The sequence below is a fragment of the Saccostrea echinata genome, unplaced genomic scaffold (genome assembly GCF_033153115.1).
Source record: "Saccostrea echinata isolate AGI-Se365-2 ecotype Australia unplaced genomic scaffold, CSIRO_AGI_Sech_v1 ptg000034l, whole genome shotgun sequence".
Classification (NCBI taxonomy): domain Eukaryota; kingdom Metazoa; phylum Mollusca; class Bivalvia; order Ostreida; family Ostreidae; genus Saccostrea; species Saccostrea echinata.
Window position 1 is genome coordinate 5,363,354 of NW_026889783.1, and position 24,147 is coordinate 5,387,500.

At 34.4% G+C, this 24,147-nt stretch overlaps 2 protein-coding genes across 3 annotated transcripts in view; one reads left to right on the top strand and one right to left on the bottom strand.

The window, feature by feature from the left end:
• Positions 1-2,570: 2,570 nt before the first annotated feature.
• On the top strand, positions 2,571-20,028 carry LOC133199621 (tyrosine-protein kinase SRK2-like). Of its 2 annotated transcripts, none has more exons than XM_061335472.1 (10): positions 2,571-2,859; positions 5,545-5,644; positions 9,522-9,635; positions 10,167-10,270; positions 10,611-10,763; positions 10,979-11,131; positions 11,746-12,005; positions 12,715-12,868; positions 13,152-13,283; positions 16,663-20,028. In XM_061335472.1, exons 1-10 carry the CDS (start codon positions 2,679-2,681, stop codon positions 16,866-16,868), a joined length of 1,557 nt encoding a protein of 518 aa, XP_061191456.1. In that variant the 5' UTR covers positions 2,571-2,678; the 3' UTR covers positions 16,869-20,028. The 2 variants fall into 2 exon arrangements, with proteins under 2 accessions (XP_061191456.1, XP_061191457.1); XM_061335473.1 differs by lacking the exon at positions 16,663-20,028 and adding an exon at positions 16,309-16,578.
• Positions 20,029-23,443: 3,415 nt separating this feature from the next.
• LOC133199624 (syntenin-1-like) overlaps positions 23,444-24,147 on the bottom strand; it is a 9,221-nt gene continuing 8,517 nt past the window's right edge. The window contains exon 8 of the mRNA XM_061335478.1: positions 23,444-24,147. This exon is cut by the window's right edge and continues 4,579 nt beyond it. The gene's annotated coding sequence lies outside the window, so the exon portion shown is untranslated.

A 24,147-nucleotide genomic window follows, 5' to 3' on the forward strand; every position in this document is an offset into this window, starting at 1 on the left:
CCTGATATCCGGACATCAAACATGTAGGAACAGGGAAGAATTATTTTTTTCCTTCACTTATCGTGCATATACATACTAGATATTTCTGTGAGCGCATATTTAATTTTAACTTTTCACTAAATATGCCTTAATTATAACTTATCAGCAACATCAGATAGTCAAAACACAGCTGTAGTAATTGAAGTGTGTTTGTTTTTATATTATTTTTGAAGATACAGAGGTATATTATAAGAATGGCAAGTCACAAAGCACTACAGAATTGCATCAATATCAGTTTTAGTTGTAGACAAAGGTATAATTAGCCTATCTACAAAAATTGGTGAAATGATTAGGCAAATTGTTTAGCCATTGAATATGTTATAATTACACTATAGATATTAATTGGCTATCGGTAAATACACTCACAGTTTTTCATTCACAAGGGGCGGAGCCCCGAGTGAATAAAAACTGTGAGTGTATTTACCGATAGCCAATTAATATCTATTGTGTAAGTTACTTGTACCAGAGGACCAATGAGAGAAAGGCAAGTTGATAATTAGCACCGCCTACTACATGGTGTCAAGCCACGGTCCGGAGTCTGTAGTATAAATAGCTGTCTCCATCTGCAAGGATCATATTTTGCTATGGCGCTGCTGCTGCAAATCACTGATAAAAAAAATTCGGAATGGGTGCATGTGATGATGTACTTTCGAAATGTTGAAGACACAGAAGACATGATTTTTTGGTCAGGTACAGGGATAAGGATTGTAAACTACATGTTTTATACTGATGCCGTCAACTCTGAAAGAAAATTCATCTTTTGAGATCGTTATTTTTAAAGGGGGGGGGGGCTGTCAGTGGAAAACATCGCCGTTGAAATTTTCTAATATGGCAATCAACGTTTAGAAACAGGGACATAATTATATACTGTCTGGTATAAAGGTCCCTGATAGACACTATGAAATGATTTCTGACATTTTAATGAAAGATTGAAATGCTTCATGAAAAAAAAAAACGCAGGGACTTCTGATGTTAAATTGCTATATGTACTTGGAGAAAGAATATAGAAAGATGAGAATTCGAGATAGAACGTATCATTTACTGAATAAGGAAACGCATAGAAAAAATACGGAAAATTAAATTACGAGGCGAATTTTGGAAATTTAATGTTAGTATTTTTTTAAATTAAAAATGTTGTCTTCATTCATTCATCAGCCATTGCCGAGGTCTGGAATTAACATCATTCATTCATCAGTCAAGGTCTTGTTACAGTATGGCTTGATGCCAAAAAGTGGGCGTGACTTAAAAAACTGTGATTCTTCTGGCAAATACACCACAGCAACATCAAAGCAAAATCTGAATTTACCGCCAGTCCTATGGTACAAAAATCTTATAGTCTGTGATTGTATAACTGTGGACATGATATGGACAGGAAGTACATGACTTGATAGAAGTGTGAATCAGATGGGAGGATGTGTGTACAAAGCTACAACATAGTAAAGTATTTTACTGAAAATGAAGAAATAAAGTACTAATCTATTTCCCTAAAGTAAAAGTACTTGTAACTTGCATGCAATTTAGAAAACTTACAATTGAAACTGTTAACAGCAGGATTTAGGAGGCGAATAATGAAGCAGGTTTCTGAAGTGGTTGATTCTCGCTTCCTCTGTTCTTATTGGTGACACATGCTCAGATAGATCTAGCTCATAAACTCTGTAAAGTATTTAGCATAGAAAATATATTCTATTACCGGTAAGTAAGACAGTAATAAGTGAAGTACACAGCCTGTAGTTTGTGACTCTCTGTGAACCAGGAAGACAGAGAAGACAGTTTAAATAGTTTTGTATGTGTCGGATAATACCACTTTAATCACATCCCCTCCGACACAAAATCAGAAACTCTTACAAGTAGTTCCATCAAGATATGACAGCGAGACTTCATTCTGAAACAGGAAAAAACACACAAGGTTGTGCTGTGATAGGTTGAAGATATAGATACTTGTTAGTGCTTAGCTTTCTATATGTCATATTCCTGGATGTATTCAGATTCAATTTCTACAACCACTTTTTTGAAAGTAATGTCTTCACTTACTAGTATAGAATTAAGTGATTTCCATATTATTTATTAAAAAGAGGATTTAACAATAATGTTAACAGTTGTTCTTTGTTCACATTCTGTACTGTGGGTACAGAGAGTCATCAAACCATGTGTAATGTTGAAATATGTAAACAATGTCTGTGGTTGATGTAGTGTTCGGTAAGTTATAACAGCAGTTAATTATTACTATATTTATAGTAGTAACAACAAGTAAGAAAATGTTGGAAATTTATACATAGGAATTTTTATGTTATATTTACAATAGCTATCTTTTGCTTAAATTTCCACTATGCTCCATTTTCTTCATGCATTCACTATATATTTTATTCAGAATGAACAATAATTATTTTTATATCAATGAAACAACCCCCATGTTTATTTTTTGTTACTTCTTCATGATACTTACAACCTGTGTAAATATCCAATTGTTTTACAATAATACATCTTAACTTAGTTACGTAATGCATTCTAATTTTCTTCATTTCTTTTTATAGAAGACAGATGGACACACAGTCAAATTCAGCATCATAAATTCCTGTGTAAGATTAAAACTGCATGTAATGTGAAACAAGTATAAAGAATATAAACTGTGTTAATTAAATATGGGAGCTTGTTGTGCTAAGAACGAACAGCCAACTGATACAAAACTAACTGACATAAACGACGCTGGTGAAACAGGCTCAAAAACGGGGAATTCAACAGGAAAGAAGAAGGAGCGCTACACAAAGGACCCCACAACTTTATCCTTAGTAGTTGAACCTCCACCCACACAAGCAGCCACAGGTGAGTGATTTTGCTTTCTTTCCATTCATCTCCACAGCTACTTGTGAGTGTCTTCAGTCCTCTCACCCACCTCAATAGCTACATGTGAGTGTCTACCAGTCCTCTCATCCACCTCAATAGATACATGTGAGTGTTTACCACTCCTCCCACCCACCTCAGTAGCTACATGTGAGTGTCTACCAGTCCTCTCACCCACCTCAATAGCTACCTGTGAGAGTCTACCACTCCTTCCACCCACCTCAATAGCTACATGTGAGTGTCTACTGACCTCCCACCCACCTCATTAGCTACATGTGAGTGTCGACAAGTCCTCCCATCCACCTCAATAGCTACATGTGAGTGTCTACCAGTCCTCCCACCCACCTCAATAGATACATGTGAGTGTCTACCAGTCCTCCCACCCACCCCAACAGCTACATGTGAGTGTCTACCACTCCTCCCACCCACCTCAATAGCTACAGGTGAGTGTCTACCAGTCATCTTATCAACCCAACTGTTAAGTGTGTATCTGAACTCTCACCCATCCATCAAAACAGATGTTTCTTTAGCTAAATACTATGCCTCTGATGAATTTTTAGCAGTCCCAAACTCCTCCATGTGAATTATTTCAGATGAATCTATAATTTCATGCATTCCTGCTGATTTGTGTCCATAGCTATCCCCCTGCCACTTCATCACTTGCCTGTCCTTAGCCTTCCCCATCTATTGGCCTCAACTAGTGAATGGTTTTTAAGTGTTTTCCAAACACATGCCAAAAGGCAAATGCCTTAGGCTTCCTCCAAACCAATCCCAACTGTTAAATGTTTTTAGCTTCTTCTAAACCCATCTCAACAGGCAATTGTTTTAAGCTCCAAACCTATATCTCAACAAGTGTATGTGTTAAGTTTCCTCCAAACTTATGTCTCAACAGGTGAATGTTAAGCTTCCTCCAAACCTGTATCTCAACAGGTGAATGTGTTAAGTTTCCTCCAAACCAATATCTCAACAGGTGAATGTGTTAAGTTTCCTCCAAACCAATATCTCAACAGGTGAATGTGTTAAGTTTCCTCCAAACTTATATCTCAACAGGTGAATGTTAAGCTTCCTCCAAACCTGTATCTCAACAGGTGAATGTGTTAAGTTTCCTCCAAATTATATCTCAACAGGTGAATGTGTTAAGCTTCCTCTAAACCTCTCAACAGGTGAATGTGTTAAGTTTCCTCCAAACTTGTATCTCAACAGGCGAATGTGTTAAGCTTCCTCCAAACCTCTCAACAGGTGAATGTGTTAAGTTTCCTCCAAACTTATATCTCAACAGGTGAATGTGTTAAGTTTCCTCCAAATCAATATCTCAACAGGTGAAAGGTGAATGTGTTAAGTTTCCTCCAAACTTATATCTCAACAGGTGAATGTTAAGTTTCCTCCAAACCTGTATCTCAACAGGCGAATGTGTTAAGTTTCCTCCAAATCAATATCTCAACAGGTGAAAGGTGAATGTGTTAAGTTTCCTCCAAACCTATATCTCAAAAGGTTTCCTCTAAACCCATCCATACATATAAATTAAATGGGGGTTATGTAGATAACAGTGTACATGTACTAGATTTTATCTTGTCAGATATATATATATATATATATATATATATATATATATATATATATATATATATATATATATATATATATATATATATATTATATTATATATATATATATATATATATATATCTATGTGTGATCTTTTGATATTGATTACATGTCCAATGTGTACAAACATGTAAAAACAACTTAGGGGGTAACTCTATGTACATTCTTAATCCCAGATAGGCCACATTAACAGGATTTGGTTCCTACATATTTTTTATCCATTTATGAGGCCTATATTTGAGATAAGTTATGATGCCCCCCTACAGATTTGCTAGATGGCAACAATCATATAGATATATATAATCAGGTAAACAAAGGTTCCTGTTTACTGTGAAGCCTGTCTAATCCAGGTGTTGTGTATTCCAAAATCTTGTTCAATACAATGTAAACTATAAATCCATTTTAGTAAATTCAATTGTTAAAAATGTTGTCTTATCTGGAAATTTGTCTAATCTGGACATTTTCTATGGAACTAGTGAACACCACTGAATAGACAAATAGACACCATGGAATAGACAATTAAGTTTTATCTCAATACAATCCAGAATATGGTTTATGGCCTAGTTGAAAGTATGCCAAGAAAACTTGCAGTAGACACATTTCTGTAGAGTTGTAAAAACTGTTTAAGATTTGCTTTTCAGTATTTTACTATTTCTAGAAACATGATTCAGGATATACCCTTAAGCTACCTGCACCTGTGTCTTAATTCATTTATTTATAAGATGCACTGTATATAGCTGACCCAAATGAACTAAGGTGATATTTAGCTTAAAATGAAGTATATTTACAAAAGTAGAAAACAATGGTTTAATCAATATAATAATGGGGAAAGAAAGGATTGTGCAAACACAAGCACTTGAATAAATTAAAATGTCTGTTTGAATTATACACCTGTAAGAACAATTAATTGATGTTTATGTGTATTAAAGAAAAAAGTTGAATTAATAAATCAAGGTAGTTGATCCTTTCTTGTAAGTCTTCTCCTGGTTGCTGGTATTTTTCCACTGAAGTTTTGAAGTAACTGTGTATGAGACAATAATGGAGTTTTATATTGTATTGTAGCTTACAAATCTTCTCTGCGAGCCCTTTATGACTACGATGCCAGAGCTGATGATGATCTGAGCTTCAAAAAGGGAGACCTTTTATATCTCCTGGATGACAGGTAGGGTAATTAACAAGCAATGTTACAAACTAACAAAAGGAAAATATATCACCTGTAAGCCATCAATAGAATAATAATATCTAAAGCACAGTTTCTTCCATACATTTTTATGGTAATATGTAACTTAACAAACACACTCAAACAGTCAAACTCAACATTTTCCACAGAAAACAGCAAGGGCATCGCAGCAGGAGGGCATCAGCCACCACCCCAATAATTTTGCAAATTAAAAAAAATGAAAATTGTTTACACAGATGCAAAATAGGGTAGGCATTAAATAATTATAAGAAAGTATTATGATGTTTGACTCTTAAAATAAGTAATCCGTGAAAATTTAAAACAATTTTTTTTTCGTCATATTTCTTCATTTCAATTACAACAATGTAAGAAATATGCACATTTCAAATTTTCTAAGTGAACTCTCAACAATAAAAACACTGCATCATTTCACCCCTCAATATTATTATGAGGAGGTATTCAGGGTAGTCCCCTAGTTTCTGGAAGGGAGGGGGTTGTAGGGAAGGGTATAAGAAGGGTACCCCCTCTGTAAGCCAGATTTTTAATAATGTAAATAAATACTTCTTTGGTGGGTGCTGGTTCATTTTCAAAAATATTTTTTTTAAACCTTAAGGACAGATGATACATACAAAAAAATGATGCCTGGATTGGTATATATTTTTGAATGCATTTTGGTCGTAAATGATACAAATGATAAATTTCTAAATTATAGTAAGAAATTGTAAACTTTCTATGATGATTTATTTATATTTTTGTTTTTTTTAGGGGGGGGGGGGTTGATTGCATCTCCCCCTTTCAAGTGCTTTGGTAACTTTAGTTCAAAATATTTAAAAAAATTTAAATTGGATAAGAATACCTTTAAAAAAAAAAAATAGAAAAAACTTTCTTTATTTCTATCAGATCTATTAGGTTGATGACAGAAAGAAATAAATACCAAGATGCTGAGGAAAATCTGAATTTTAAGTTTAATCAGGTCCAAACCATCTCTTCCCTTTTTCTTCCCTTTCCGTATCACTTTGCCCCCTCCCCCCCCCCCACCCCCCCCCCCCAAGTTAAATACCTTCTAATGCTCCTGAACAGAGATCTATACTAAATAGGTGTTGATACTTACATGGAAGCGATAGATAATAAAATATAAACCTGATGGCCTGAACGTTTTCTCTCAACAAGCTTCCCAAGTCTTACAACAGAGAGTTTATCATACTGGGTTCATATATGTATCTCTTCTAAATTATTAAAAGAAAAGGACCTAAAAAGACCATTAATACACACACACACACACTCTTGTATTACTATGTCCTCAAACAAACAAATCAGTTATAGCAAAGAAAGGTTTGTGACAGATATGTTTAATGCACCTCTGTGTGGTATTTGTGACACAGTTCATGTAAGATAAACTGATAAGGGCCGTGTTAAGATAAGCCCAGGTAGATGTCACACTGCGTCAGTCTATTTACCGGCCATGTATCCTTATTTCACTTCCTCCTCCGAGCACGTCATCAAGGGATGATTAGTCTTACTCTACTTATAACATGATAAATTTGACATAAGTATGTAAAACAAGGCATTTAAAACATTGGAAAATCAATGTTTACAGAGAGGAAAAACCCATTTATTTCTGTTTCGAAAGAAAAAGTAGTAGGCAAAAGTGAGAGTTTTAGATAATCCTACTGAAATTTTTGTTACTATTAAAATCTGAGACAATTTAACTGTTCCTCTAAAGTCATTGTAATTTCCTATTGATAGATTCAGCCCCCCCCCCCCCTTTTCTTTTATTACCTACCACTGATAATAAACATTTTATTTTTGTTTGGTAGATGTTAGTTTTGCTGTAACATGGACACTAGTGAGTTATCATTGATATCTTTATTATTTTTTTCTTCATTACTTTATTTTAGTTCAGAGAAAGAGTAAGACATCTACATGTACTACAATTCACATAGAGAGCACATGACCTTCACTAAACTGACCTTTAGTCTTCAATCTGACATCTAAACCCAGTGTAAACCAAATCAAAAAGGAATACTACCCACTCACGTGCTTATACATGACATCCTTATCTCTCTTTGTTTTTCATTTAAATATCATTTTAAATTCTATAATATTATATAATAAAGGGGAACACCCTCCCTCCTCCCAAAAAATGCACCAACATTAACTGAATCTATCCAAGAACAACCCCTATAGCACACTTGTTCCCAAATTTCCTTGAGATCTGTTTGTGTCCCTTTGAATTCTTTGATACAACTGTAAAAGAAAGCATTAGCTTTATAAGTAGAGTAGAAGAAAATCAATAGTTATTGTGAAAGGTATACTTAATCAAGTTAGTTTCTTATCTCTTCTAAAATTCTTTCCTGTACAAATGGCAGTTTGAAAGCTGGCATTAGATGTAAAATAAAAGTTACTGTAGTTTAAGATAATTTGGTGTAGCCACTGCTGTAGACACTTCAGAATAACTGCTAGCTTAGGGTTCATGTTCTTGACTAAGAGCGAAGGATCTTGTATCAGTTTTTAATTCAATTACAAAATTGTGACAAAAATTATGGATAAGGAAGATTTCAATATCCTCCTTAAATGGTGGAATATTTCAGTCAAAAACACTAAACAAAACAACCAAACAAACCAACCAAACAAAAGCATAAACAAAAAAAAAATTAAGGTGCACTTCTTCACCCTTATAAAGTAGGAATGTTTAGTTATTTAAATCAGTGTAGGTCTTCAAGACACAGAAACCTCCTAAATTTTCTTTATGAAAAAGAAACACTGCATCAGAATTTTTTGCCTTAATTATCCTGATTATGTTTTGTGTAGGTTGTATAGATCCAGGATCTCTTAGTTCTTTTAAACGTAGTAATTGTAGGAGGATCGGAGCTGTAGTTCCAATTTTCCACACTGCTTATCATTCCTTGTGTAAAACATTTTGTGTTTTATAGTGTTAATATAAAATGATTTTGTTTTATTGCTTTTCAGTTATGGGTATGAGGAATAATGGTGTATATTACTCATCATTTAATCATTATAAGTTAATTACACATGATTAGGATGATTTTGATGGTATTTCAAGAAAATATTTCCTGATAATTAAATTGATATGTTAACATGTGTATTGTACAATATAATCATCAATATTAGATTGTAAAATTGTAATGGAGATTGTATGAATTCTCTAATAACTATGTTTGAAATATCCCTGAATACTTTGTTCTTATTAGTACTCACAAAATCATATTCTTGGGGTAAGAATCCAGTCTTTAGTTTTACACACATGGGATCCTGTATACCTGTCTTCTACAGATGAAATCTTATGTTGTCTAAGCGGTCTTGATTGGTCTCTGGTTTTCACAGAGATACTAGATCAGTAAATCTGTGTAATGAGCATGCTAGTAGAGATTTCATTGTCAGTATAAATCTAATTCATTCCCAATATATGTACCCTGAACAGATTCAGATGGCTGCCCTAAGTCTGTTCTATTATAAGTACAGTCACCACATTCTGTCACCACTGACTTATGTTTATAACTACAGATTTCTGTCACCACTTCAAATCTTAGATTTCCAAATAATATCTATTCATATTTGTTACAAAGCATTTATTTGTAAAGTATACTCAAATGTTGATATATGTTAGTTACAAAGAGTGAGATGTTTTACATTTTATTGGAATGGCTTTTATAACATTGAACAAAATATTCAGGATATAATTAAATAACTATTTTTTGGCAATATTTTTGAGAAAGAGTAATAAATGATCAATGATTTCATGGATTTGGTGTATTGATCAGTGATTTCATGGATTTGGTCTATTGATCAGTAATATTATGGATTTGGTCTATTGACTTTTGTTGTTTTTGTTTTTCAGTGACTCTGATTGGTGGTTTGCCAAACATGCCAACCCCAACTACAGTAACACAAAGGCGGAGGGATACGTCCCCAGGAATTATGTGGCCAAGGAGGACTCATTGGAGTCTTACGAGTAAGCTGGTTTAACTTCCTAAGTCCTTCTCAATGAAATAGTCTTCCATGAATTGCTAAGTTTTTTTTTTTCTCTCTAGTCCCTCTTCCTCTAATGACTTCCTAAGTCCTTCTCAATGAGAGCATCTTCCACTAGAGACCTGATAAGTTTTATTTTCCAAGGAAAAAGTGTTCTCCTAAAGACTTCCAAAGTCTTCCTCCTAGTGGATTAGTCTTCCATTGAAGGCCTATTTAGTGTTTTCCCCAAGGAATCATCCTTCCTCTGAAGACACCCAAAGTCTTCTGTCTGAGGAGATGATCTGTCTTCTCTTTCCTCTTCAGACATTCTAAAATCTTCTTCCAGCATGTTATAGAAAACTTCAAATTTTTAAATTATCATTTTGCATCTCTGAAATCATCTTCACTAGCCAAGTGTCCATTTGGTAGGGAGATGAGGAGATACCAATTGGACACTTAGCAAGCGAAGAGGCTGTAAAGTGTATTAAAGCCATTTTCACAATGATAATACAAACCATGTCTGTGTGTTTTCCAGTTGGTTTATGGGGGCTTTATCCAGAAAAGAATCAGAGAGACTGCTGTTGACCCCTGGGAATGAAGTGGGGTGCTTCCTAATAAGAGAAAGTGAAACCAGCCCAGGTTTGTAATCAACAAGCTTGAAATATAACTTGTACAACTGAACAGTTGAAGTTCAGTATCTCGAACATCAACATATATCAGCATTGGAACTCATTTCAACATGGAATGAGTTCCAACCATTTTTCTTATGTATTTTAACCTCAATATTCCAAATCCCCAGTCATCTTGAAGTTTTTTTTCACAGCTCCATCAAGTTTGAGATAACAAGTTTAAACTGCATGTGATTTACCAGCAGTATCGTTTTAAAAAAATTAATAATAAAAAAAATACTGAATCAAATATGTAAAATGCTTTAACTACAACATTGCAACATATTTTATATGCAGATTTTTTTCTTCAGGAAACTATGTGCTCTCTGTAAGAGACTATGAAGAAGCCAAAGGTGACACGGTCAAACATTATAAAATACGCAACATGGACAATAACCGAGGTTATTACATCGCAGCTCGGAGGGTCATGACCTCCCTCCCGGAACTCATCAATCACTACTCAGGTAATTCATTAACTTATTGTCATTATGCCTCCCTCCAATTTAACATCAACTTTCATTGTGATAAGAATGGAGAAATTTGATTCATTCTTATCTCGTTGGGTCATTGTTTAGTTTGTTATTTTGATACATCTTCTGCAGGAAAATAGCAAGCAACATTTTGCGTGTATCCTAATGTTTGTATATACATGTAATTGACAAGGTGTTGTTTTGTACAGGTCAGTCTGATGGGTTGTGCAGGCAGTTGACAAAACCATGTCCTAAATCCAAACCTGTCATCAGTCTGAACAAAGATGCCTGGGAAATCCCGAGAGAATCACTAGAATTCTCTAAAAAGTTGGGGGCAGGACAATTTGGAGAAGTGTGGAGAGGTACTGTTGATGCTAACATTAATTGTTCAGTCAATAATGTTCAGTATGGTTATTTCATAATTATTTGTATTTCAAGGTATACCTTTGTAATATTAAAACAAACATGTTCAGTGGTTCTTATTTATATTCACATCAATCTGATTAAAACCAGATTCTTAATCCACTTGCAAGGATATGAAGAAACCCTGTTACCTGGCTTTTGATTAAATATTCATTAAAATCATCAATCAGAGAGCTCATACTTTATCGACGTTTGGGAACATAAATATTGAAGTTAAAGTAGCCGTAGAATAGATCCTGATGTCTGTACAAATCAGAGTTAAAAGCAGAGCAAGTGCAAATATTAATTGATTTGCTGCAAAGAAAAAAACTGTGTAGCCAATCTGCAGACAGGCTACAGACACACAATAAGAATTCCCCATTCATATTTAATTGGGACGTAAACCTCTGGAACTGAATTTTTCCTAGCGAATGTTTGATTGGATAACTGAAAGGTCACCAGCAGATGACTTGTGATGGGGTTTCTTGAGATTTTTTTGTAGCAATCTATGTAAGCAGATCAATGGATTGATTGTACTCACATAGAAATCCTCATATTAATGTTTCAATCTTAGGCAAATGGAACAAAACAACAGATGTTGCTATCAAGACACTAAAACCAGGAACAATGTCAAAGGATGCTTTTTTGGAGGAGGCTAACATCATGAAACAGTGTAAGCATGATAAGCTTGTGAGACTGTATGCCGTGTGTACGGACCAGGAGCCTATCTACATTGTCACAGAGTTGATGTCCAAAGGCAGTTTACTGGACTATCTCCGTGACGACGATGGCCAGAACCTGAAGTTCCCACAGCTGGTGGATATTGCAGCTCAGGTAGGTGTTACCTGTAGACAAGAAAAGCTTGCCTCTACAGAACTAGAGATAAGAGAACATAAGGTCAGTTACCCACAGCTCAGGTAGGTGTTACCTGTAGGCAAGGAAAGCTAGCCTCTACACAGACTCTACAGAACTAGAGATAAGAGAACGTTAGGTTACTTCTTTAAGCTCACTCTAGTAATCATATCAGAATTAAGATCAAAATGAGTGTCATACACATCATCTGGAAGTCGAGGGGGGGTATTCATAACATGACCATGTTTCATTTTGTTGTTGGCATCATTTAGCATTGTTAGAATTAAACATAAGTTAACTTGTCTTGATAGAACACATAGCAAATAAGAGATTCATAGGTACAATGGACTTAATTAAACAATAAAATGCTTACGCGGGTTATGTATTTTTTCTGCAACAGCTGCGACATTAATTCCCGTACTAACAACCAAAGAAAGCATTTTATTGTTTATATTTATATCTTTAAAAAAAAACATTCAAAGTCAATTAAATATGTGAAATATTGTATTATAGATGTGTATGTCATTGTATGCATAATTGATGGAATAGCTGTTGCTTAAGAAATCTATGCTGGTTCCTTGCTTAGTGTTGTTTATGGACTGATTAATGGCAATAATTTTTATAAGAAATAAAGGAAATGATATTCAGTGGATGTAAATATATCAGATAATGATGATTCCAATCCATACAGATTGCAAGTGGTATGGCATTTTTGGAGGAGAAGAAACTGATCCACAGAGATTTAGCTGCTAGGAACGTTCTGGTTGGGGACAACAACATTGCAAAGGTGGCAGATTTTGGTCTTGCTCGAGTTATAGAGGATGATGAATACAATCCCAAACATGGTAAAAATAATACACAATCACACATAGGTTGGAAAAATTCAATGTTATCAATTATTTCCTTAAATTTCTAAAATTGTTTCCATTATATTTCATCAAAAATATTATTAGAATTGAACTTTTTAAGATTCAAATAAGGTAATATTTTGTTTAGAAATATAGTGAATGGTCAATGCTATGGTGCTTTGTAATATCTAGGTATACCATGTTCCCTTAGTTTGTGAATGGTATATTTTATATGTACAATATATACATGTTTGTACATGTGTGTGTATATGATATGTAGGTACCAAGTTCCCCATTAAGTGGACAGCTCCAGAAGCTGCTCTGTACGGGAGATTCACCATTAAATCTGACGTCTGGTCATATGGAATTCTTCTGGTAGAAATCGTCACACACGGCCAGGTTCCCTATCCAGGTATGTACAATGTCCTGATGAGACTAAAGACCCAGTTTCTATATCATACAGGCACGATGTTTGTTTTGTGATAATCGATAATGAAATTGTACTGCATTGCTATTGGTTGCTAAAATCTGCTAATAACTTCCTACACAGCTGTTTTTTTTTACTGAATTTGTGATGAATAACTTATGTACTCATAATCTGTAATGTTTGTTTAGAGATAACAATATGATTGACTTTTCTCTCAAACTGTGTGTCCAATATATGCATGCCTATCCATTTTTTATCTGCATGAACAGACTTTTACTAAAGTGCAATGGTTGACTAGATCTCAACAAATGTTATGTAATAGGATATACTATTAGTTAGGAACAATATACAGTCGAACTTTGGTATCTCAAACACGGTTATCTCGAATATCATGGATATGTCAAAGTCATTTTTAAGTCCAAACTTCTTATTCCTTAAGTATTTTACTCTGGATATCTCGATTCCTCGGTTATCTTGAAGTATTTTCTCGATCCCTTCGAGTTCGAAATAACAAGGTTTGACTGTATGGTAACGTTCATCAACAAAAATCCATCAGAAAATGTGCATCATTGAAACCATGAAAATGGGATCAACAGATTTACTGTTTTTAATGTGCTTTCCTTCTAATTTAGATTTATGAATGTGTCAATGACTTGATTTAAGGTAGAACCTATGTCGGAAAAGTCTTTGTCACAAGATTTTCAAACTTTTCAAAATGATAAATTAGCTCTCGCTTATCAATCAGTTAAAAATATATGGTATGTTTCTTCGTTATTAAATGTAGTGCAGTCTGTGCAACTTGGAATGATAATTTTACACTGCGACTACATATTTGCAGCCATTTTTAGGGGTACTGGTTATAAAGAGAATATAATAAATCACTAAAATACTTCTTCAAACATCGTCGTTTATAGGCTTTATTAACTGAACCAAATTTAGCAATATTATTCAAGAATAAATTCTTTTTTATTCAACTGACATAAAAGATTAAGTCCACATTTCAACGAATATAGGCAAATGTGCTCAATATTTTTTGAGTCAATTAACCACCTAAATTTGTAAATATTTTTCTAAAGTCTTTGTCAGAATGTTTTCAATCTTTAATATGATGAAGAACACACCCAAATAATTACAAAAAGAGATTAAAATATATACCTTTCCCCGCAAACGAATGAGAACACTCTATTTATCCATACTTCTTTTGTTGACCTTTTTGCACTTACACAGGATTTAATTATTAAATTACTGTTTTGGGGTTTCGTTCAGATTTACAATGTGAATATTTATCAAAAAAATGTATCTTTTTTTATTTAAAAAGATAATATTTTCTGGAAACATTATTATTATACACCAACCATTATGAATAATTAACAAATAATTATGAAAGGGAATGCACGTCATTTCATGATAGACATTACAAAATTTACACACAATTTTTAACAGATCTTTGACTCAGACACTTTTCATCAAGATATTGTACTATTTAGATTTCTTAGGATTTTTGATTTCCTTCAAAATAGTTGCATGTCATTCACATTATCACAGTTGTGTAACTTCATTACATGAGACATTCTTGAAGAAAGTACGGGAAAAAGTAACATTAAATTAATTATGACGTCATAATGGATCTAGCACCAAAAAAGACAGTCTAAACTAATTTTCTCAGTATGACGTCATACGACGTAGGTTCTACGTTAAGTGAAAGTGGACCTTTTTTAGCTCACCTGAGCTGAAAGCTTTTCTGATCACCTGTTGTCTGTCGTCCGTCTATCTAGCTGTCCGCTTGTCCACCTGTAAACTTTTCACATTTTCATCTTCTTCTCAAGAACCATTGGGCCAATTTTAACCAAAGTTGGCACAAAGCATCCTTGGGTGAAGGGAAATATATATTGCTAATATGAAGGGTCAAGCCCCCTTCCAAGGAGAGATAATCAAGAAAAGACAAAAATAAAAAATAAAAAATCTTCTTCTCAAGAACCACTGGGCCAAAAAAGCTGACACTTACTAAGTATATGGAAGCATCCAGGGGTAGTGTAGATTCTAAATTGTTCAAATCATGGCCCCCAGGGTAGGATGGGGCCACTTTAGGGAATCCAAGTTTTACATTGAAATATGATTGAAAAATCTTTAAAAATCTTCTTCTCATGAACCACTGGGCCAGAAAAGCTGAAAATTATACGGAAGCATCCTGGGATATTGTAGATTCTGAATTGTCCAAATCATGGTCTCCGGGGCTAGGGTAGGGCCACAATAAGGAATTCAAGTTTTACACTGAAATATAATGAAAAAATCTTTAAAATCTTCTTCTCAAGAACCTTAGGACCAGAAAAACTGGAACTTATATGGAAGCTTTCTGAGGTAGGGTAGATTCTAAATTGTTCAAATCATGGCCCCCTGGGGTAGTGTTGAGCCAAAATGAGTATTACAAGGGGAAAATCTGGTGAACAGCAGGGCCATAGTTACTCAGGTGAGCATTGTGGCCCATGGGCCTCTTGTCTTTGTTACTTGTGATACAAAAAACCTTCTTTCTTCTCCATTTTCAAACATAGTGTGCTTTCCTTTTTTAGAGTTAAATAATCCATGATATTAATGCCTGATTGTTTCATAAAAGTACTAAAGATTAACAAGTACTAATACCATGCAATGAAAATTACTAAAATTAATGTTGAAAAATGTGTGAAAATAAAATAAATTTTAGGAAAGAATAACAAATAATTTCATTTATGCTTTTATAAAAGCTTAGAATCTACTAGAAATAATAAACACTAATGAGCATTGGGGTTTACACAGAGAGGAATAAAACCTATATGAATAAGGAGAAATAAATAAATATATAAATAAAGTACAAATAGAGAGAGTACTTTTTTTCAGAGGATAGTGCAATAATTTTTTCTGTTTTTCAGTATATTATATAGATATATATATATAATATATATTTATTGCTAGTGTATATTTATATATGAATGTGCATGAGTCAATAGCATGACCTGCATATGATATACTTTCTCAGGTATGCAGAATCGTGAGGTACTAGAGCAAGTGGAGAGAGGCTATCGCCAGCCCAAACCTGTCAGGTGTCCCGATTCCATGTATGAAATGATGCTCAAGTGCTGGGACAAAAAAGCAGCCAACAGACCAACCTTTGAATACTTATTCAACTTCTTTGATGACTACTTCATATCAACTGAACCCAACTATAAAGACCCAGACGATTAGCTCTGGTTCTAGTACACAGTCATCTGCTCTATCACTGACTGCTTTAATGATTAATCACACTGTTTGTAATATAAAGGGTATACATATACTTCAGGAACTACTTTCATAAGACAAACTGATGTTGTGTACATCTGCTCCCTATATCTAGGTATGGCCAATCGTGAAGTGTTGGAACAGGTGGAGCGAGGATACAGACAGGCCAAACCACCGAATTGTCCCGATTCTATGTATGACATCATGAAGAAATGCTGGGACAAGAAACCAGCCAACAGACCTACGTTTGAATACCTGGCTAGTTTCTTTGACGATTACTTTGTTTCTACAGAACCTAACTACAGGGAAGCTGATGAATAATGCAAAAGTATTCTAATTTTAGAACTTTATACAGATGTCATTGATAAAATGTAAGAGATGGTAAAAAAATTATCGTTAGGTTCAATTACATTTAATTTATCTAGCCTTTGTTCTTCAGATCCACGATTTGAAGTGTATACCCTTTGTGGATATGATTTTTAAGGTCACATTTATTTTTTTTCCTCATACACCCCTATTGTATTTACTCTATTACAACATTGTGATCAAATGAATATTTTTTGACATGTGCTGTTTACAAGGCAAGCCCTCCATCATTAACAGCATAATTTGATATCTGTGATTTTTATGTGAAAACAACGAGCTTCCAGTGTGCCACACACAGTTTGTACCCGTCATTCGTCATCACAACAGTACAAAATGTCTAATTGTTAGTACAGTGAAACTTGTCTAATCTGGATGTTGTGTATTCTGAAATCTTGTCTAATACGATGTAAACTTTAAGTCCCTTTCAGTAAATTCAATTGTTTTAGATGTTTTCTAATCTGGAATGTTGTCTGATCTGGTCAATTTCTATGGAACCAGTGGTATCCGGATTAGACTAGTTTTACTGTATCTTTTTCTGTACATTTATACTACAGTGTATTAAAAAAGTGCCTTGGATTACGATCACTATAAATTGTTAGAGTATTTTTGTATACATTCCGAGAAATCATTGTATGTGCCTTTGTTTGATAACAATTAAGTACTAAGTAACAATTCCTGAAATGATTAGATCTAACCAAAGATAAATTAGTTGTGTTGCATGTCAGCTCCTGAGATGAATTTCACGTACAGATTATAGATGCTTTCATTGTAGCGACCTATGTAGACTTTTGTAACTATACTGTTATATTGATTTTTTTATTTTGTACACTGCTTTATCATGTTTTGTACACAGTCAGCATTCACAGAAGTTAAACTGTTCCACTCTTATCCATTCCAGACACAACTAACTTTGTTATTTTTATTATACATATGTTATCATTGTTTTATTGCTATAGTAATATCTTTAATGCATGGAGTGTGAAAGAAAGAAAGAATGCATGTGTGAATGTATTTATGTATCATATATATATGTATGGTTTTGATGACAAGTTTTTTTTTTACTATACATTTCCCATTTCATTGTTTAATCTGAGATTTTCAATATTGTACCACATATTTCTTTTACTGAAACACATTATATTTATTTAATCTGTGTATTTAGAGATAATAATTTGAAATGCAGGCTAACATACATTTCTATGGATAACAGCCATATAATATTTGTGCCAGTCTGTTAATTAATGTGAGATTAATTTGGGAATTCATTATTGTATCAACATTTTCTTACAATGAATCACAATCTTGTTATATACCTTATATGTGTATAGGAACAAAACCTTCCTTACATTGACCCCCTTTTTTGAGTACATTCTGTGCACTGATTCTTCTGTACATTGAACCCATCCACCCCCACCCCCATCCCCCTCCACTCCCACCCTCCTTTTTGTGTACATTCCATGTACTGATGCTGGTTCTTGTGGTAGGGACAATAGCCATAAAGACAGTAATATGTCTGTACACAAAACATTCTTACATTCCATATTGTATCCTTATAAGCTGTTTTGTTACCAGACCATAATTCTACTTATGTTTAGCTATAGTGCTTGCCAATCTCTGAAAGAGAATTTAGGTCCAAACTTTGTTTTGGGAGTAAAAATAGAAATGACTGAGGTGTATCACGGATCACTTGTCTGTCTAGCTATGTGTCTTTATTTAGACCTATTTTGTCCAGAGATTGTGTCTAGAATTTCTCAATTTTTTTGGTCAAACTTTGTAGAAATATTTATCATTTTAAGATGTGCCTTAATTAAATGTTTGCATAATTATTGATTTGTCAAAGTTTTTTAAATTTTTGTTTTGTTTTGTTTTAAAGATTTCATACTGTATTGACAGCATTTAGAAGTTCAGGCTTTGATTTTCTTATTGATTGATTATTACTTGGCACAACACATGGTCAGGGTCATTTGGACAGGCTTAAGGTTACTGGGTTCATTGTGCTAAATTCTTTAATTACTTAATACAACTGATTTTGTTGTTTTATTAAGTATGTAATATTTTTGACTATTTTTTTCTGCATATTCATTCCTCTGAACTATTCAAGAAACTCCAGAGTGACTGGCGATCTATTGGACCAACAGTGCCCATTTACCCAGTATAATATTAGGTAATAAAATGGTTATTTAATGACTGGTCAGTCAGTAAACCAGAATATATTTCTCCCTCGGTGCTGAGAGCAGCTTAATATGGGCCATTGGCCTCAGGCAGTAGAACACATTGAGCTTTTCCCAGCACCTCAGGAAAAATATTCTGGTCTATGAACTGATCAGACATTGAATAACTGTATACTAGTACCTCAATTTTATAATGGAATAACATTGCAAAATCGTACGTAGCTTGAAGGGTTAGTTTGAAGACGAAAGCACAAGTCATATAACACTGACCCAAGGTTAATTAGAGGACAAGGTCATGGGGCTCTAAGATGTAGAATCCATTATAATGAACACCAGCAGGATTGTCTCTGACCAGCATATAGTTTTTAAGCTGTTTCAATATGCCCTTTGTTGAGTTGCAGTCTGGGATGTAAGGTAGTCCCATTAGGACAGCTCCAGTTTGTCACTAAGGCCATATTTACATCCCCTTCATTCATTTTTTGTTTCTTTTCTATTAGTGCTTTAGTGCTGAGAAGCTTCAGTCCCATTGTTTAATATAAATTATAAGGACTACTTGTTGCACATAAAATTCCCCCTCCCCCCCCCCCCCCCCCCCAAAAAAAAACGTTTCTATTTATCAAATGAATGTCCATTTTCCTTTTCCACATTTTTGTGGGTAATATAAATATTTTCATTGATGGATCCATTTTATGAAAGGGATTGATTATGATTTTGTCCACCGAAACGCAAGCAGAAATTTTCGTAATTAGCGGCTCATTTCAGCTAAGTTTTAAGATCAAAAGTTGATCAATGTACATTTTTCTGCAGTTAGAAAAGCTTTAAAAGACCACTGGCTCTCTTGAGAGATATATTTGATGTGTCATTTTAAATGGTTTTGTATATATATTAAATACAGCTGTATATGTATATTTTTTTAATCAATGAAATAAAATATATGTATTGTATAGTCTCATTTTTATGATATAGATATGACATTTTCATGGCATATTTGTGTTTGTGTGTAGTTTCATTTTGTTGTTGAAATACTTCTCTTATTCATGCACTGTGCTGCTTGATTTAATATGAACAGCAAGGTCTATTAATCTTCAACAAATGAAGCCGTGCCTGTCATATGAATATGGTATACTGTAGATCACCAAATTTTCGCGACAACTTATTTTTGCGAGATAGTATTTGGCATTTACTAATTATAAGCGAGACAAAATTTTCACGAATTCAGGGAATTGTTGTTTAAAATCTATGGAACAAATATATACACGAAAATGAAATTTTCGTAAGCAGACCGGCACATATGTTAATTACAAAATAGTCGTACACACTCATCTGTTAGTACATACAATACCTGTGAACAGTAATTCTCATGTTGGTGCTTACGATCACTGCAGCACTAGTTCACCTGTTCAGTACATACAATACCTGCAGAACTGTAGCTCACATGTTGGATAAATACTAGCTGTGAACTGTCGCTCATATATTGGTGCATATATATTAAGCTGTGAACTGTTGTGCACATGTTGGTTCATATATTAGCTGTGAAATGCAGCTCACTTGATGGTACATGCAATAGCTATGCAGTAGCTGTGGACTGTAGCTCACTTGGTACATGCAATTACTGTGAACTGTAGCTCACATGCTGGTACATGCAATAGAAAGGAACTATAGCTCACATGTATGTAAATAGAAAAGAAACTGATAATTGGTATATATATACAACACCTATTGACTGTAACTCACCTGTAGGTTAAAATACAAATACAGCAGAAATGTAGCTCATCTTTGGTATCTACTATAGTTAAGGACATCTTTGGTATCTACTATAGTTAAGGAACTGTAACTCACATGTTGATACATACAGTAGCTGTCAACTGTAGCTCATATGTTTCAGAATAAAATAATAATGAAACTATGAGAGTATTTGTACGTACAATATCTGCAGAAGTATAGATCACTTGTTTGTACATAAATAATTTGGGAATTGTACCTCATCAGTTGGTACTTACAGTAGCAGTGAAACTGAAGCTCACCTAATAGTACTACATACAACAGCTGTGGTGTGTAGTCCATCTGTTGGTATAATAATATAGTTAAGGAACTGTTAGCTCACCTGTTGGTACATAAAGTAGCTGTACAGCAGCAGCTTACATTCATACAGGCAATTTTTGAAATACTAGCTCACCATTGGCTGCCATACATGGAATAATGAATTGTGAGCATTGGTACATACAATAACTGTGGAACTGTGTCACCTGTTGTAAAATACAATAACTGTGGAACTGGCCTTACATGTCATCCATACCAAAGATTCCAGGCTGGTGAGCTGCAGATCAATTCTTTGTTGAACTCTAATCTTATTGATAGAAAAAGAGGGAATATGCACTGGGTATGGAACATAATCTATGAAAATTATGAATAAACGTTTATTTATGATTGTTGAAGTTAACCTAGGTGCTAGATATCAAGCTCTATTGAAAAGACTCAAAGAATTATAATTGTTGGATTTATATTTGTATTAGCCAAAGTCAACAGGAAATATCCAGTTAAACCTCATTATCTTGAACTCCATTGGACTGAGAAAAAACTTTTTAGATATCCCAGGATTTGAGTTATCCAGTTTAAAATACATAAAGACAAGAGGCCCATGGGCCACATCGCTCACCTGAGAACATTGGCTAAGAGAAAAAGCAAAAATCAGTTCAGTATTTAAGTTTAAGGGGGGGGGGGGGGTTGAATTTTAAACTACCTGATGATGCTTTCATATCAATATAACAAATGGATTTGCTGAGTAGCAGATTTTTTTTCCATACATTCATTTGTAAAAATTTGATCCTCCATTGTGGTCCCACCCTACCCCCAGGGGCCCTGATTTGAACAAACTTGAATCTACACTACCTGAGAATGCTTCCATATAAATATGACCAATCATGGCTTTGCTGATCTTGAGAAGAAGATTTTTAAAGTTTTTTCTATATACTCTTATGAAAAACTTTGATCCCCCATTGTGGCCCCATACTATCCCCGGGGGGGGGGGAGGGGGGGGGGTCTCATGACTTGAACAAACTTGAATCTACACTACCTGAGGATGCTTCCATATAAATATGACCAATCATGGCTTTACTACTCTTAAGAAGATGTTTAAAGATTATAATTTTCCTATATATTTCTATGTCAAACTTTGATCCCCCATTGTGGCCCTACCCAAACCCTGGGGGTCATGATTTGAACAAATTTGAATCTACACTACCTGAGGATGTTTCCACATAAGTTTCATCTTTCCTGGCCCAGTGGTTCTTGAGAGGAAGACTTTTAAATGATGCCATTCTTTTTTCACTAATTCCTAATTATCTCCCCTTGAAAGAGGGCGTGGCCCTTCATTTGAACAAACTTGAATCCCCTTTACCCAAGGATACTTTGTGGCAAGTTTGGTTGAATTTGGCCCAGTGGCTCTTGAGAAGTCGAAAATGCTAATGAGTACTGAAAAAGCTTTGTCAAAATTGCTTGCTTTAAACAGCGATATAAAACGGTAAACAAGAGGCTAATGGGCACCTACAATCAATTGTGTACATGAATAAACTGTTATGTTCAGTCCATGTTTTTATTTTCGTGTACAATGTTTATTAGTCCCCTACTGGTGAAACTGGAGGGGACTATAGGTTTCCTCTGAGTCTGTCTGTCCATCCATCTGTCCCACTTGGTTTTCCACACTTTTTTCCTAAACGCTTGCAGATATTGAGCTGATTTTTGGTATGTGAGTGTATCTTGATGAGTTACAAATTAAGTTAGCATTTCGTTCCGCTTCATTGATTTTTGACGGAATTAAGACCTCTTCAATTTTTAAAGGTTTTCTGCAATTTTCTCCTAAACACTTGCAGATATTGAGCTGATTTTTTGGTACGTGTCTTTACCTTGATGACTTATAGATCAAGTTTGCATTTCGTTCCTCTTCATTGATTTTTGACGAAATTATGGCATTTTCAATTTTTAACGGGAACCAGATTACACGTGCCGTTAGGAGACTAGTATTGCTAATGCAATACTCTCAGAATGCTTGTTATAATAGTACAGTTTGCCTGTCAAGTGTCCATGAATAAAGCAGAAGAATGTCAAAGATGAAACGTATAATCAATATATCACTAACTTAACCCCATCCTTGGGCTGACTCCTGAAAACACAGGAAAATACATGGACTTTGAACAAACTTTTGGGTCAAGTACAGAATAATGTAAAGAATCATCACAAAATTCTACCAGAAATCCTCATGTAATTCTCTGACTCAGGCAAGCAAAAACCTAAATTATCATACCACTCAAAAACACTCACAATACAGCATATTTGAAGAAAATAAATAACAAAATTCTGACATCAATATTTAACAACTTTTAATGATCAATAAATTTAAAAAGACATATTAAACAAGAGGCCCATGGGCCACATCGCTCACCTGAGTAACTTTGGCCATGCTGTTCTTTACCAGATTTCCCCCTTGTAATACTTATTTTGGCCCCGCCCTACCCCCGGGGGTCATGATTTTAAGAATTTAAAATCTACACTATCCCAGGATGCTTCCACATAAGTTTCAGTTTTTCTGGCCCAGTTGTTCTTGAGAAGAAGATTTTTAAAGATATTTCTTACATATTTCAATGTAAAACTTGTAATACTTATTGTGGCCCCGCCCTACCCCCAGGGGTCATAATTTTTACAATTTAGCATCTCCACTACCCCAGGATGCTTTCACATAAGTTTCAGTTTTTCTGGCCCAGTTGTTCTTGAGAAGAAGATTTTTAAAGATTTTTCTTATATATTTCAATGTTAAACTTGGATTCCCTATTGTGGCCCTGCCCTATCCCCGGGGGTCATGATTTTAACTATTTAGAATCTCCACTACCCCAGGATGCTTCCACATAAGTTTCAGCTTTTCTTGCCCAGTGGTTCTTGAGAAGAAGATTTTTAAAGATTTTTCTTATATATTTCAATGTAAAACTTTGATTCCCTATTGTGGCCCCGCCCTACCCCTGGGGGTCGTGATTTTAACAATTTAGAATCTACACTACCCCAGGATGCTTCCA